Source organism: Chiroxiphia lanceolata, chromosome 1, assembly GCF_009829145.1.
Source record: "Chiroxiphia lanceolata isolate bChiLan1 chromosome 1, bChiLan1.pri, whole genome shotgun sequence".
Taxonomy (NCBI): domain Eukaryota; kingdom Metazoa; phylum Chordata; class Aves; order Passeriformes; family Pipridae; genus Chiroxiphia; species Chiroxiphia lanceolata.
The window spans coordinates 115,266,778-115,284,358 of NC_045637.1; the positions used below are offsets into that span (position 1 = coordinate 115,266,778).

Here is a 17,581-nt window from a genome sequence, read left to right on the forward strand (position 1 = left end):
AGGCATGTGTGCTAGAATACTGTAATCCTCTGAGATCCTACCTTACTTTCTGATGAAACTTCCTAGTATCATCGAACATTACAAGAGAAAAACGGATGAACACAAACTGATTAAGTAAAGGTTATAAAATGCAGTAAAAACTACGTAGTTTGTAAAAATATACACAGAAGTTAGTCAAAATTAAAACCAAATGCTGCCTCGCAGGTGTTTGCATCTAAGTCACTAACACCTTGAAAATGTGAATAAGGTTACATCCAAGGAATCTGTGTAATTAAACTACTGAATGTTTCTTACAGATCAGCAGATTCCAGAATGTTCCTGGGGCAAGGAACAGAAGAGAGAATAAAGAACAGTTATAGAGGTTATAAACTTGCAGTTGCTAGGGGGAAAAAAAAAATATATATATATATATAGGGAGAAAGCTACAGAAAAGGGAATATCTCTGTGAAACAGAAATTGTTTTCCATAAAACCTTAGCCCAGAGTAAAGAATTGAAGAAAAGAAAGAGATTACTAAACTGGGAGATAGCCCTATTCAGTAAATTGCTTAGAACACATTTAAGACTTTTTTTTTTAACAAATAAAATCTGTGTGTTTTGGCAAATCTCAGAGCTTGAAATGGTTCTCTTGTTGCATACAATATGTAGGGCATGAGACTAAAACAGTAATAGCTTTCTGTGGTTGATCAAAACCCTCAGGTGTAAAAGCTGTTTGTTGGCATGGAAGGCCAAGGCCCATTGCCATTCAGTTTAACGGGTTGCATTATTTTTGTAAAAATGACCAAAACCCAAAAAATTATTATGCATCAATAGGAACAAGAACATCCCAACCACTAGAACACATCAAAGTCACTCCATATGGAAGCTGGGAAAACAGATGATGAATACTCTCTTGGCTTCCCAGCCTCTGACCACTGGACCCAGGAAGCCTTGAGAACAAGGTGTAGACCTGTGCAGTCAGCAGCAGATCTTTTAGAGGACAAGGAAAGAATGAAATACAAAGCTGCTTTACAATTCTAATAATGAAAGAGATTGTAGCAGCTTGTCATACTCATTAGAAGACTATTATAAACAGGGGATACCAAGACAAAAGCTTTCCTAGAAGAGTGTCCTGAGGAAAGTTGTGTCATCTCCCTCTCCCCTCATCATTCAACACAATTAGTAAATGTTTTACTCACCCTCTACTTGCTATTTCCTGCTGGTAGCTACAGCTCTGCTTTCACCTCTCTCATTACTTCAGGTAGCAGGGACACAGATTACTCAGAAAAGTTGAGAAAAAGTTGCAATCTACTCTACCCAGATATTTAAAGAAACCTCACACCTTCTGCATCCAAGAGGAATTGTGTCAAGCGATTCCGGTAACAGTCTTTAAACGTGCATTTTCTTGTTCAAAAAATGCTCAAGGTTGTTTATTTATTCATGTTCAAAAAATGCTCAAAATAGTACTTTAAATACTATAGCTATTTCAGTAAGAATCACAGTATATATGAAGAACAGAGAAAGTTTTAGTAATTTTATAATATTTTAATTTGTAACTGTTTTACCTCATGTTTTTCTTGAAATCACAGTTATATCAACTTTTAAACACCAGTTACTTTATTTACTAGCAAAAATGCTGTAGAAAGTTTAGTCGAGGTTCAAGAATCCAAGTTAAACTGTAACACTCCTCAAAATGTATAAATTTCAAAAACAATCACTTTCATTATTTTGGGAGCTTGGTTGAGAAATGTGGAGCTATAAAAGGGACTTTTTTTAATACACTTTACTATTTTTTTCTACTAGCTGCTATCAAAAGTAAGCACTTGTAAGTAGACATTTCTAAGATGCCTTTCTTTTTTAAGCTAAGAAATAAAACTTGAAAATGTATTAATGAGAACTTCAGCAGTAGAAATAGGAGAATTATTACAGTCAAAGGGAAGAAAACCAAGGAGATACAAGCAAAATGCCCATTCTTTAACCTATACCACATTTAAAGAAGCTGTTTTCCTGGAAGGGAAGGTTTTATGATAAGTCTACTGAAACTTGAGTTTACCAGCCATTCTCTCATTTTTCCCATATGCAGTCCTATAGGATACTCAATATTTGAGCTGGCTTGGAAAACAAGTTTATAACCAAGTTACAAAATTGCATTAATTTGGGGGATTCAGTTATTTTTCATATCACTTGATAAAAACTGTTTCTCAGCTGTAAATACGCTGTTCCATTCCAAAGTTTTGTTTTAAGACACTTGCCTATGAGCTAATTATAAAAATACACTTGAAAAGTACACTTTTATTAATAACAGAAGGAGTAGCACAGTGTTCAGTGCATGCTTATTGGCAAACATTCCTTTCATCGATCAGACTATTGGCCCTAGAGGGTACATATTTTTTTATAAAAATCATATTTATTTTAGTGTGCTTGTAACAGTGTTTGGAATAAACAATACAATTAGAGCTTACTACTCCTCCAGAAAAAGAATGCATTCAACTCAAAATTTTCATCTCCATTATTCTGCCTAGCTTATCCTCCCTGTATTAAATAAAATTTACCAATCTTGCATTAATTCATGTGAATAATTTATGACTATGTGCATCATAAAAACTCATCAAAAAGGCTGTATCATTGAATATATTATCAACTACTCAAAGCCTCTGTTTGAAAACACTAAGTCACACAAGGGAACAAATTCATTTAGAGACAGACCCATTAAAGTCACGGGACAAAAAAACCCTTATCCTTCCAAAGGCTTAGGGTCTTTTCCTACAATTCTAATTTGATGTATCAATGTAATTAAATACTTTAAGTATGCAATCCTGTAGCTTTTGAGAGAACTTCTGTGCCTTTACTGACATGGAATTCATGGGGTCAAAGTGACAACGGCTTTCAGCATATTGCTTTGTAACCTCAGTCCCACAAAACCCATGCAGAATCCTGTTAAAGGTGAAGGATTTTATCAGTCAAAAACATCCAGTGTAAACTGACAGATGACAGACCAGGCCCAAACACCTGAGTTTGGTAATCTCACCTGCACATCGGTGTTTGCATACAAACTAGAGCCTTAAGTACTCGGTTTCTACTAAGGGTTTTAAAGTATAGAAGGACAACGTGAAATGACAGAAGTGTTATAATCCAAGTGAAACTATATATGTGATACCGTGAAACCCTGATTTAAAAGCAAAAGACTGATCAGTGCAACTTCTCTCCACAGCAACCATTTTTTTTCTTCTTAAAATGTATATGAATAAATTTGTTTGCACTAAAAAATTTCCAGATTTTGAGATCTTTCTAATACTGACATCATTTTAAATTAAGATGGAGTACAGGGATGACAATACCAGAGAAAATTTCCAAAGCTTTAACTTCTCACCATTCTATCGTCACCTCAAAGTCAATTTTCACCTTTTTCAGTGGCTGAATTTGTTACCTTACATTTTGCTTTGGGGCTCATATTCCTGCAATATGGCAGTCCTGGATTACCAGAATACTGTTTGCTAAAAGCGAACAATGGCTGTATTACAGAAAGTCTGTAATATCCAGAAAGAAAAGGAAAAGCAGACCCAGCAAAGCACACTTTTTTTAAATTACATGCAGATTGCAAATGCTCATACATCTAGTGAGTAATAAGTAAAGCCAAGCCGACACAAGGAGATATTTTTACACTGCTGATCACACAGCAAATCCAGTTACAGGGCCTGAAAATTAATTACAGATTAGGACTTAAGTATTTTCTGCTGGAAATAATGCAGGTTCATTAGTGTCTAGCCTGTACCATTGTTCAAGATGACAGACCTGCCAGTTAGAAAAACTTAGGGTGTGAGCTACCTCAGCCTACCTCAAATGAGAATTCCAGCAAAATGCACAAAATATAGAGTCAGTAACAACTAGGGCCATGACTGACCCAGGACTAAACTAACAGAGACAGCCCTAATTCCGCCATTGTAAAGCTGCTGAATGCTTCACTTGGTAACTGATGCAAAGTCCTCAACACAGCTTTCTTTCACTTAAAAACAAAGACACCATGCAGCAGTACTCAGCAGTCAAATACACATTTTCGATTTTTTTCTGGGATGCCAAAATATAATAACAGCACAGACACGATTCAATTCTTAATAGGATATGGTTCAACACTTTTTAAATCAAGCCAAAACTTTCGAGCACCTCTTCTCTAAAACCAGTCCCAAGTGTACAATCCCTGTTTCTTCTACATCCCTTCTACCTAACAGTGGATGTTGTCCGAGTATTTGCTGTTTACTTCCACCTGGAGTAAGAAATAGAGAAAGGTCCTGCACCACAAACTATCTGAATGGTATAAATCAAACAGATCACATAAAATAGAGCTAAGCAGTGGTAGCAAAAACTATGCAACAATTTGCATCAGAAACAAGAGACAAGTAACAGGCAAATCTGACACAGAAAGAGCAAAGTCCCCAACATCTGGAAAAAGGAGGGATGCAGGAAAATCTAACAACCAACAAACCCCCCCATTATTACAATAGGAGATGTTAACAACCTCAGATTTCTCACCATACCCAATAATGTTAATCAGTTGCTCCAGCACTACACAGTCCTCTTTACTCATTTTCAGAAGTGTATGACAAGGTGTACTGAAAAACAATGTAAATCACAAAAGTTTTAGCCACTCCTTTCAAGATAAAATTTACACCTTTCATTCCAAAGAATGAACACCACACACAAATGAAGAGCAAGGCTTTTGAATAACAGGACCAAATACCACTCTTCCTGCATTTTTTTTAATTCCTTTAACTGGAAGGACTAAGAGACAATAAAAATCAATGCCAACCTTTGACTTCTGTACCTATGTACTTAATGAATAATCAGTACATGTAATAGAAATGAATGAAGATCTTGGAAACTAACATCACAGATATGATCAAAACACAGCAGTGTTTTCCTAAGTTCCAGAACATGAGATGTTCTGACATTAAGACAAGGCTAAAAGCCTTTCACTTACATTAACACAAGAATTGCAGATGTTATTCTGGCAACTTATCTAAAAGAAGTTTAAAAGCTGAAAAAGAACAGCTGAAAAGCCACTTTTCCTTTTGCTTGTATATTTTTGCCCTTTAAATTCAACATCGTTTTATCCCCCACTATTTTATCCTCCCTATCTTTTGAAATTATCATTCCATTCCTTTCAGGATATTCTTCTAGCTCTGGTCTTACAGCCCTTGCCACTTTGAAACAAAGTTGCAACCATTCTGAAAGCCCAATTCTCTCCTTCCACTGAAAAATGGATGTTGCAACTTGTTAGAATCCTAGATTTCCACATGACAGTAAGAAACGAACATTTTAAGTAGCTTAGGAAAAATATTAAATCAGTCTTCAGCCCCTCTGCTTTTAAGCCCTATATCTAGGAAAGGTACCAAAACCTGTATTGTGTATCTCAGCTACTGACAATGATTCCACTTTTCTTTTTACGCATCTGTAAATCTTCAACTGGGGATCCAGACATCGCCATCTGAAAATTACAGATATAACCCGAGTGCACATTAAAAAGAAAATGTGCTTTCTTATAACCCATGGCCTCTACTACTAAAAAGAGCCCCCTACATAGTTTTGGAAGTGGTGCATACAAAAATCAAATTCAATGCTGAGCTGCAGCACATTCATTCTGGAGAAGGATAAAACAAACTAATGTAACATTCTCCTAAACTGTGAGGAGCTGTTGACTCCCTCAAAGGCAGGGAGGCTCTGCAAAGAGACCTAGGTGAATTAGAGAACTGGGCAATTAGCAACTATGTGAAGTTTAACACAGTTTAGCACCTAGAATGGGGCAGCCCTGGATGTATGGACAGACAGAGGAATGAGATGTTGGAGAGCAGCGCTGTGGAAAGGGACCTGGGGGTCCTGGTCGATGGCCAGTTGAATATGAGTCAACAGTGCCCTGGCAGCCAGGAGGGCCAACCGTGTCCAGGGGGGCATCAGGCAAAGTATCAGCAGCCGGTCAAGGGAGGGGACTGTCCTGCTCTGCTTTGCACTGGGGCGGCCTCACCTTGAATATTGTGTGCAGTTTTGGGCACCACATTACAACAAGGATATAAAGCTCTTGGAGAGCGTCCAAAGGAGGACAACAGAGTTGGTGAAGGGCCTAGAGGAGAGAAAGGGCCAAGAGCCTTACGAGGAGCAGCTGAGGTCACTTGGCTTGTTCAGCCTGGAGGAGACTGAGGGGAGACCTCATTGCAGTCTACAACTTTCTCACAAGGGGAAGTGAAGGGGCAAGCGCTGATCTCTCTGGTGACCAATGATAGGACCCGAGGGAATAGCCTGAAGCTGAGTCAGAGAAGTTTAGGTTGGCTGAGTCAGGGAAGTTTAGGTTGTTCAAGATGTGTCTGGACAATGCTCTCAGGCACATGATGTCATCCTTGGGGATGTCCTGAGCAAGGCCAAGAATCAGACTTGATGATCCTTGTGGGTCCATTCCAACTCAGGATAATCTATGATTCTATGAACATAAAATTTTGTGAACAGATTCATCTACCAATTTATTTACTGAATGTAATCACCTAATGACACAACCACAGTTCCTTCCCAAACTGTGGCTGTCAAAAAACTCCTCCCATACAAATCATGACATAATTCACAGGTTCTATATTCCGAGCTTCAGAGGACTCCTTCATATTCGCTCCCTACTGCCTGGCAAAGCCATAAGAATATTTGTGTCTTTTGTGACCACAAAATGAAGTATCAGTCACAGTAACAATTTACAGAACTGTGATTCTCCCTCTTTTTTTCTGATATATGAGCCAAGAAGCAGTTAACAATGATGACACTAAAACCTATCGCACCAGAGTATCTGGGTTAACACCTTACTAATAAGAACAGGGCAGCTCACACCTCTTGCAGCTACTGTTCCAGTTTCTCTACTACCTCACGTAGACATCTCTGCTTTTAGTTCACATTCTGAGGTTTTCAACAGAGCCATAACAGCCAGGGACTGATGGGGAGCGGGGGGAGGGAAGCAGAAGACACTGGATAACAAGGTAGCAGATTTAGAGAGGTGTCAGTAAGCAATGCCACTGCTCAGCAGATGAATATCAGTATTGGTATCACACAGCATGTACCCGAAGTACACCCTCAGCAGTCCTACTACAGCTATCATACAACTACAACATGGATTGGGAGGGACAGATAATGTCATTATATAGAAACATAGGGAAGCAGAACGCTGATGAACTTCAGTGTTTGGAGTCAACTTTTTTGCTCTACACTGAAATCACAACAGGTTGAATTGAGCTAGTGTAATAACTAGGCTTTTTCCAAAGGACAACTGGGAAGTGGAATTATGCTGTGTAGATGTGAACATCCACCACTCAAAATGCAGCATTAAGTTTTACAACATTTTCTTAATTCAGTAACAGATCAACACTTAGAGAACATGATCAAAAAACCCAGAAACAAACCTAGAACTTAATTGCTCTATGAATGCCTTGTTTGCAGGGCCTGGAAAGCCAGGCCCAGGACAGGTTTCTATCAGAAATCAGGAGCTTGACCTTGGCCAACCCTCTTCAGCTTTTGAAGAAGCAGCCACAGGCTGCACTGACCAAGGTGCACAGCCACGACCGCTGCAGTCTGTCACCAGCTACGGGTGTCCCAACACCTTGTTTCAGCTGGACCCGGCCCACAGCACGCAGGGCTCAGTCCCACGGGGAAACGGCCTTTTAACATACCAAGCTGAAGGCACCTGACTCAGGGGTTTAGGGCAGGTGAGCAAACACTACGCGGGTATAAAGGACACGGTTTTTCATTCACTTCTGTGGACACGTGTCTATAACCATTCGGGCAAGACCTCGGCAACGCGAAGCCAAAACCGACGTAACCTTGGTGTTCTTCCTTCGTTACACAGCCAGAGAGGACACAACAGCAGCACCGGCGGGCACCTCGCCTCCCCCGGGCTGCCTGGGCGCCGCTCGGCCGCTGGAGGTCACAGGGGTGGCAAGAAGCAGGGACGGAAGGGGCGGCGGGGAAAGGGAGCCGAGAGAGCGGGAGGGCGCCGGGAGCCCGCTGCGGGCGGTGGGGACGCCCCAGTCCGCCGGGAACCTCGCGGATGGCGGGCCGGAACCCCTCGGGGTGGCCCTTCCCAGCACCCGCGGGCGTTGCGGTGCAGCCCAGCCCGCCACCCTCCCCGGAGGGTGAGCGGGGCCAGCGGAAAGCGACGGGGGGTTTCCCACAGGAAGCCCTAGCGAAGCGGGAGGGGCAGAGGGGAGGAGAGCAGGGGAGGTGTGTTCGGGGGGGGTGGGGGCGCTCCGCCGCCCCCGTCCTCTCTCCCTCCCGCCCGCCCCCCGTCCGCCCCTACCTGCGGCGCCGGGGGGAGGCTCCATCTGCGGCCCCGCGCACGCCGGCAGCTGCGCACACGCCGCGCACGCAACACCCCGCCCCTGCGGCGCAGGCGCGGCCCCGCCCGCTCCTCCCGGCCCGCCCTCGGCGGGCGGGGGCGCGCGGGGCGAAGGGAAATCTGGGCTGGGGTGGAGCCGCGGTGAGCGGGGCTGAGGGATCGGGGGTGGTCACCGAGGAGTCACAGAATGGGTCAGGTTGGAAAGGGACCACAGCGGGGTCATCTGCTCCAACTCCCTGCTCGAGCTGGGTCGTCCCGGAGGACGTGGCGCAGGATTGCGTCCAGACGGTTCTTGTACATCTCCAGTGAGGGAGATTCCACGACCTCTCTGGGCAATCTGTTCCAGTGCTCGGTCACAGTAAAGAAGTTCTTCTTCATGTTCAGATGGAGCTTCCTCTGCATCAGTTGCTGCCCACTGGCTCTTGTCCTATTGCTTGGTACCACTGAGAAGAGCCTGGATTCATCCTCTTGACACCCTCCCTTCAGATACTTGTACATGTTGATGAGGTCCCCTCTCAGTCATCTTCTCTATGCTTCCTCAGCCTTTCTGCATAAGAGAGATGCTCCAGTCTCCCAGTCATTTTCTTTGCCCTCTGCTGGACCCACTCCAGGAGCTCCATGTCTCTCGTACTGAGCAGCCCAGAACTGGGCTCCCTGTGGGTCCAGGTACGGAGAGTACCACTTCCCTGGGAACCTCAGGGAGCTTGTGAGTGTGTGCAGCCTTTGACAGGGGCTGGGTGTCACAGCCTCCAGCTCTTGCCTTCCAGCCCAGGCCTCCAGCCTGAGGCTTCCACGGCAAGGGCTTGAAGTGGAAAAGAAGAATTTCAGTGGTGGCCGTTTTAACCAATGATTTGGTCTGTGACCTTTAAGAAGGGCTTCCCAATCAGAGGGCAAGAGATCCTCTCTCATGCCTCAGTATCACCGGGACCACATTCCTGTGACAGCTGCGTGGTTGATAGAGGAATCACAAAATGTACTGTCCCACCTGAAACTCATATTTAGGAGTCTGCAGTATATTTAACTGACCAATCTTTAGTTGTTCATGGCATGAGGCAATGCTGACCAGTTTGGGAAACAGAACATGCAATTAAAAAAAAAATTAAATAAAAAGTGACAAATTGCCACACATTTAAAAATCCGAGAACATGATTCCCCAGAAATTAATAATTAAAAACAAGGAGACATATCTGAAACTCAGGACTTGTTTTAACAAATACAACCCAGGATTTTCAAAAAGCCCACCTTTTTTTCCTGTGTTCAACATTTTAGAGTGACAGGTGGCATGGAAAGTCAGTCATTTTATGCAGTAGCCACTTACAGGAGGCTGCAAAAATGCTTCTACATATAGCGTTTCCTCTGTTATCTGGCATTGTTACTTCCTGTTAAATGGAAAGATGAATGTTAAATGTTACATTCTTAGGGAAGTGGGAAGTCCAGGAGCCTTCCCCAAAGACCAGATAGACCTTCTATGATTCTGGAAGATAATAAGCAGTCTAGAAAAAATCAGTAGGAGGAATTCTGATAACAATCACCACATTATTTATTCTTAAAAGGAATTTCAAGTCCAGTTTTTTCCCCAGATTTGCATTATTTTCCCTATCTGAAAATTCAGTCCCTTTATTTGAAAATAGATTGTTTCCATTTGAGGCCACACTAAGAGCCAAGTTCTTCATGTTGATATGTTCACAGAAGTTAGCAGAGCGTGATGTAGGCAAAATCTTCTACATGATTGCTTTTGGCCTTACTGATCTAGAGCATTTCAGTTTTACACCATTAAGTGCCTTTATTCTTTCCTTTTCTTTAAAATCCACAAGTCTGGTCTATTTCCTTACAGTAAAATGTGAATGTTACAATTGTTTTCCATAACTGTAAACTATACCGTTTCAGTTACAGTTTATACACTCATTAAGAGAATTTTAGTTCAACAGGGCTGTGCAAATGCAACATGTCAATTTGCTTGTATTTGTTTTATTAAGGGGTTTTTGGCCTATACCACTTCTGCACTGAATGTAAGAGTGCTAAAAAAAGGATACCAGCCAATCTGCAAAGAGTTCTAATATATATCTGCAACAAGAAAATGCAAGAGAACATGTAATACAAAGAGAAGCTTTCAGCAAAAAAAAGGAGAATGTACGCTTACAACAGTAGGTCGAGTTAAAAAAAGGCATTATTTTAGTTAGTGATTTTTGCTACTCTTAAACTCTTAGCTATTGGTGTTTATATATGCCCTGCAAAATCAGAACTCTGTAGATTTCTTTTGTTGATGAAGATCTTTGAATTTACGTGTCAGCTCTGTGTATTGTGTCAGTTTAATCACAGGGTGCTAGGCTAGACAGAACTTTATTTGATGAAGGCAATACGCACAAAAACCGAAGACCAAAAACTTTGTAAGTTGGGGAAGCTGTCCTCTTCTCTTCCAGTAGCTGGCCTGGAGAGCAGAAATAGGATTTTTCTGCAAGTCTTATTTCCAAGTCTGACCAAAAAAAAAAGAAGAATGCTAAGAACTGCAAGGGAGTAAGACATATCTTGAGGAAATAAGAACAAATACAAAGGAAAAAAATGTCTAGAACAGCTTTGGCTAGAACAAATACAGAGATTTGAGAGTAAGAAATAGTTTTTGAGTAAGGGCATAGGCAGCTGTGGGTCTGATAATAGTCTTGTGCTATATGGGCTGTTAGAAATTATTGGAAATGAGAACGTATTGCAGAAAGTGTTACCTTGACAGATAAGCAAATGAGACTGACATTATGGAGAGCAAGAATGGCATAAGTAAGACAGAAACTGTCTATGAAGGGCTTTAAATTAAGATAAATAGCTTATATCTGACTTGGGAGTAAGTGCAGTGATCCCAGGAGGTGGCACAGTGGAGAACACGGTGACACAGGAAAATTATTTTCTTACAGCAGCTCAAATGAATACAAGCAGAACAGACCAGAAAAGAGGAAGTTACTGTGTTAGAGATATGAGGTGTTAAGAGCCATATCAAGAATTCTAGTAGTATAGATAAAAAAGCAAAACACTTTGTAAATACATATTCCACATGCTTTTATATGCGTTCTTGATGTTATTAAGTTCATCAACCTGTATAGAGAAAAGATAGTTTTTCTTCTTTAATTAATGTGGAAGTGCCTGTGGAAGTGAACAATATCCTGAAGGAGCATCCAAGGGTATAAAGGGATGGTTTCATTAAAAAAAAAAAAAAAGAAAAAAAGTGCAAAATTATGATCAAAAACACTTAGAGAATATCATGTAAACATGAGGTCTAACTTGTATCTTATCCCAGGAGAGAGTTCTGAAATGACATCTGGAGTATGCAATTTGTGTTTAGTCAAATCTTTTTTAATATGAATCTTGCACAAGTTGGGCAGCCCTGTGAAGTTGTGCTGAAACGTGTGGGGCTTTTGCCATGTAGCACTTCGATACGAGTTAGTACTGTATGCTTCGTTTAACTGACATACTTATCCTGTAAACTTGCTTAATTGGGACATCTCCTGGGGCACTGATGTGAGACCAGTAGTGCTTAATACACACAACTGCTACTTAACAGGGCCTTAACAGGACAGTGGTTACTGCTTCCTGCTTCTGGTTATTCAGTGCTGCTTATGTCATCTCTCTGTTACAGTTTCTTGGAACTTGTCTATATAAGGAAAATATTCCCTGCAATTAACTCCCCGAGCTGCACTAGGGAAAGTAGACTGGTGATGGTGATCACAATTTATGCACTGATTGTTACAGTGGGGAAGATGTGGTAGCTTCCCTTATAATCTTGAAGGATGCTTTTCTTATAAAATTTTTTAAAAATATATAGTCAGAAATAGCGTTGGGTAACAGTAATTTCTGTGTTCCTAAGATTCATATTGTCATTTGATTAATTGCCCATTTTCAAAAGTGTGAACATATTTTCACACTTCAACCAAGACGGTGTTAACAATGAAACTATAGATAGCAATAGAGATTAATTATCTATCCCACGTGTCTCCACACCTAGTTCTTACTAGATAAAGAGAGCCTATCTGTCTACACACAGGTGTGATTTTTTTTTTTTTTTAAACAATAGCCTTGATCAAATGAGTTCAAAGGCATATTTTCAAATGGCACCTCTTCGACATTTTCGCTGTTGACATTTTTGATCTTGTTTCATGAAATGTAACTTCCAGTAAAAGGCTGTGATTCTTTTCTAAGCTTACCCATGTGAAATACATTCACTCATAACTGCGAGATGTAGGGAAGCTTTAAATGAGAATATTTAGAATCAAAGAAACATTTCCTTAAGCGAGCATACTATTACAGAAGCCACTGCAAAGTTGTTCAGGGCTTTATTTGCAATTGCCATCTGAGATTGCCACTGACTAGAGACATGTCTTCCATGAGAGGTAAAAACATGAAGAAGGAGTTTGTAGTGTCTTTTGGTTGTGCAAGTTGCAGCATTTTGTGTTTACTCCCCCATAAAATTAAACCTATCCATATGTCTGTTTAAGAATAGGAGGTCTTTACATCAGAATCTGTTCCTGTAGGAAGAAGCACTAGGCATGTTGGACTAGTTCTGTCCTGTCTTAGTAATCTCTAACTCTTCTTGTTCTGGATATTAGTATCTTGCAGACCTCTGAACCTGCAGCCTGCCAAGTCTCACATAACTGATGATAGACTTCTGCAGTATCTTCACAATGCAGGCATTAGCGCTGTGTGGCCTTGGCCTCTCTCGAGAAGAACCGCAACTGGCATGTTGCTAAGTAGGAAGCTCTGTGGTGGTAGGCCCCATCTCGAGTCCTGTGGCCTGTCTCTTACTACTTCACCAAGAATGACACCCTTCCCTTCATGGGCCTGGCTGTTCCCCTGATGTTTCAGGAGAGTTGGAACCATCTGATCAGAGTGACTACCAAAATTTGTTGTCTTTCTAGCAAGATGCCACTGAAGTAGTATATAGGGAGCTGGCCATCTGCTCAAGTAGAAAAATTACAGCAAATAATAATTATGTTTGCCAGTCACTCCTAGATCTGATTGGCAGAGTGCAAAACACTTCAGTTCCTTTTCTGAAGTCTGCGTATGACAGCACAATCTTTCATTGGCTTTTTTTTCCTCAAAATGTCCTCATTTTATCTCAAAAGACTAGATGTACCCCAAAGATATAAACTATATGATGTACCAGATGTAGACCACTTGACTGGTACCAAGATTTTCAAATAGTAGTAGTTCAATAGTGTAAAAGCAAGGGAAGGCTCACCACCAAAACAAAGAAAACTATGAGCTTTCATTGTTTGATTTACCTTGCTTACAATAACAATTACTTTTCAGGCTATGATCAGAGTGCTTTGCTGTCTGAATACATTCACAACACTTAGAGAATGACTGTCATTTGCACTGGAGGTTTTATTTAGGAACTTATTTCAGCCACTACCAAAGCTTAGGATTTTTGTTTTCCCTCCTTGCAGCTCTGTATACAGTAACAAGTTTTCCTTCTGTTTGTGATTTTCTTTGAAAAGTTACTTAACCATTCTTTTGCTTCATCCTTTCCGGTTTTTTTACCTGCCACACAGAGAAGGGCTAGTCCTTGATGATATATGTTTAAAAGGAAATGGTTCAGTGTTCAGGGTGGCTTCTAAGTCGCTGTAACCACTGTGTGATGCAGTCCTCTAAATAGGTGAGCTGGCACAAGAGCCCTCCTGATGTCTTGCCATTAGTAGTAGCCTGGACATTTCCTAATCACTCCTTAGTCTGGTTTTTATGTGTTGGGGGGAGAGTTGTGCCAGAGCAGAGAACGTCTCTATGGAGGCAAGCCCTCAAGTTCTAAGGTACTTTCAAATCCATTCCGTAACATGGACAGGGGTTACAGCTCCACCCTTGGTGTCAGGAGTTGTATTACAAGTAAAGAAAAAGGAAGAGTAAGCCTTTAATAACGGAAACGCACTAGGTAGTCAGTTCTGTTTGAGTGCTAGTCTTGTTTGTACATACTCATTTTGTGTAGTAAATCCCTGCTTAGAGATACAAATCCTCTTAACTGCTGGTTGATCCTCTTAAGAATCATTGTCTGTTTCTTTAGTTCTGGAAATGTTTGCTTCTCACTGGGCACACCACCCTGTAATGTAGGATCATCATTCTGCCTTGAAGTTCAACCACAGTAGTTGCTTCTTTCATCTCTAAACCACAAAAAGCCTCAGAGGTAGGGAAACAACAGCACAAAGAGCTTAAGCAGTTTGCTGGGCATTGTGGAGGAATGTTAGTGGTAAACTAGAGATCTGAAGATCAAGTTCCTCAATTTATAGTCCTCTGAGATTGTAACGCTACTCATAGTTCAGAAAATTAGGCCTAACTACAATCCATACTTCTGCATTTGGACTGCCATCACTGAAAATGTTAAAATCTGAGTCATCAGGGCAGAAGACAAAGCTACTTGTTAACGTATGTAGAGAAGGATGCAGAAATGAAAGAGAAAAAAATGTCATTGCTGAATGTGAGCCTGATGCTGTCTAAAAAAATCTTTCTGTCAGCAGACAGCTTCTTTTTGCATGCATCAAGTTCTCAGCATTTAACTTATAGTAAATCCCCATACCTCTCCCTACCCAAATTTACAGTAGTATGGTTTTATATAATTATCTATAATGTTACATTTGCTCACCTCCTTAGTTTGCATTGTTAAGAAGTCTATGGTTATTTGTCTACTTCTCCATAAAATATGAAAAACAATCTGAGGTACAAGGACTTATTTTCCTTAAAATTTACAATAATTGAATATATTCACTGCACTTGTTTCTAATTCAGACTTGACACTTAAAGACTGATAAACAGAATGTGAGTAGAGGAAGATGCTTTCCTACCATGACAGATATGGTAGGAAAAACCCCAAAGCATGGGGTTTTTTTGTCAAGGCTTTTCCCTTTGCTTTAGTTTTTAGGTGCACAGGAGTGATGCAACAATAACAATGCTGAACACTTAGCTTCTTCATCTTCACCAGTCTGGAAAATTCAATCTGACTTTAAATTTAACACTGCTCTTCTAAGGAACCTCAACTGACCAGCACTGATTCTGTGGTTTTACTTACTGAGATATGGATGTTGTCAAGAGGAAGTATTGGCGGTCATAAAAATCCATAACCTGAACTTCAGTAAGGGGAAAAAAGGTTTTTTTGCTTTTTTGTGTTCATCCATTGCTTTGAAAGTCAACTTAGTTCCCAGTATCTTATCTGTGTTGTGCAGTTAAGCATTTGACTGTTCGTAAGTACAGGAGGCTTATTGGGGAAGTCAGTGAAATTATCATGTTGCATATTTTTGAGTTGAGAAATAAATTCTCCTTGTAGCTGAGCTGCAAAGAAATGTTATTTCTATCCTCGTCTCCCTTTCTGATCTTTTCTATGTTGCTGAATGTGGTTTTACAGCTGCTGTACTTTCATCTACTGACATTCATTTCAGTGCTAAGGGAGCACTGAATGTAGGGAAGGGACATCTGATTTAAAAACTCAGCTCTTGACATGTATTTCCCTGTGATATGATTCTGATGTGTTCCTAATTATCTACCTCACTGGGATATTTACATCCATAAGTAATACAGGCTTTGTGTGACTCCAGTTCTGATGGCTGTTTGGTGGGGGTGCAGCAAGGGTTAGTTGCTGTTGGTGTGGCAAACCATAGTATTGTCTACAGAATCGTGAGGTTCTTTTTTACTGTTAATGTGACATGTTGTAATACATAGAATCAAAATGAAAACTCAAAGGCTTTATCCCATTGATTCCATTTGTGTTTAGAAGGCCTTAAGAGCCTAACAGCTTCTACATTCAAATTCTTTGCTGCAAAGCATTTAATTAACTATCTTCTTTGCTTTACAACCAATGTTCAACTTTTATGCACAACTGAGAAGTAGGTGAGGATGTGTAATGTAATGAAACTGGATACAGAAATGGATACTCAATGGAAACCCTTGACAAAGTTAGTAAAACAAATCTTATAAGATCTTGGAAGTGCTATACAGTTCTGAAACTTCAATGATGATGGTAACAATTTTCATTTAGGGCAAACTGAAACTGAGAGTTTAATGCAGATACTACAATTCAGGATTTCTTAGCTCATCTCTTTGCTCTCCAATTAAATAAGTATTTCTCAACTTTTCCTAATAAAATCCCTGATACTGGTGTTAATAATTCACAATAATTAAACTAATGCTGGCGATAGGTAAATAATAAAAATAATAAAATCTACAATCCCAAATTTCATCTTATTAGGAAAAGTTGAGAAATACTGTTACTCCTTTCAGTTGTTTATACTGCATATCTGTTCCAAAGATCTCATAGTATAAACAACTGAAAGGAGTAACAGGCAGAATTGAATAAGGGCAGAGAGCAAGAAGACATTACAAATGTCATATTAGATATGAAGACATCTACTGCATGTCTGTTATTATTATACATATGTAATATATACAAAATGTAGTATAAGTATTGTATATATGTGCACTTAGTTCTCTTTCCTACTTATCCTATAGAACTAGGAAGGAGCATAGCATCAAGGAAGACATGATTGAATGGTGATGTGTCAAAAGAAAGTGTAACTAAGGTTTAACTAAGGTTTAACTTTCTGTCATGTTTTTGCATAACTGGGGCAAAGTGTTCAACTCAGAAAAGCAGGGAGTTTTTGACGGGTTATTTCAAATTCATTGTTTCTTGGAGTTGGTTTTTTTCTTAACTCCACTTTTTATAACACCTTTTATTTAATTTCAGTGACTAATTCATATTTTAGAGAAAAGAATATTCAGTGCTCTAAACTTTCAGTAAGGTTCATAACATCTCTGAGATTTCCCAGAACTTCTACAACAAAATTTTGGGAGAGCAAATTTGGTATTTCTGGTAAGTCAAAGGCTTGGAACAAACAGAAAATGATCCTTTTGAAAATTAACAATTACATGAATTAGCATAGAGAAGTAGAAAAGCAGAGAAAGCAATTAAAATGCCCGTCCTCCCAGTCTTTCTGTGTTTTACTTTGAGTAGGTGTTTGGAAATGTAACAGAATCCACTGCAGTAGATAAATCGACTTTTTTTCATGAGCATTGTGCTCTACAACACAAACATGTAAATCTCCCTCAGTATCATAATTTGTATTCAGTTAAGTACCAAAAAGTTGATTGCAGTGTGTGATGAATCAATTCCCATGCTAGGATAAGCTGTAGAAAGGAGAAGCTGAAGTTTCAATTTCATCATTTTCTGATATGGAACAACAGATTAGGAGGAACAGCAAGATTTTAACCCCTGCCTTCTAAAGAAACGT

General features: G+C 40.1%; 1 protein-coding gene across 1 annotated transcript in view; it reads right to left on the minus strand.

Moving 5' to 3' along the window:
• Positions 1-8,390, minus strand: part of CMC1 (C-X9-C motif containing 1) — a 44,490-nt gene extending 36,100 nt beyond the window's left edge. Inside the window, exon 1 of the mRNA XM_032678109.1 lies at positions 8,295-8,390. Within this exon, the coding sequence (XP_032534000.1) occupies positions 8,295-8,319 (25 nt within the window). The 5' untranslated portion in view covers positions 8,320-8,390. The remainder of the gene's footprint in view (positions 1-8,294) is intronic.
• Positions 8,391-17,581: the final 9,191 nt, after the last annotated feature.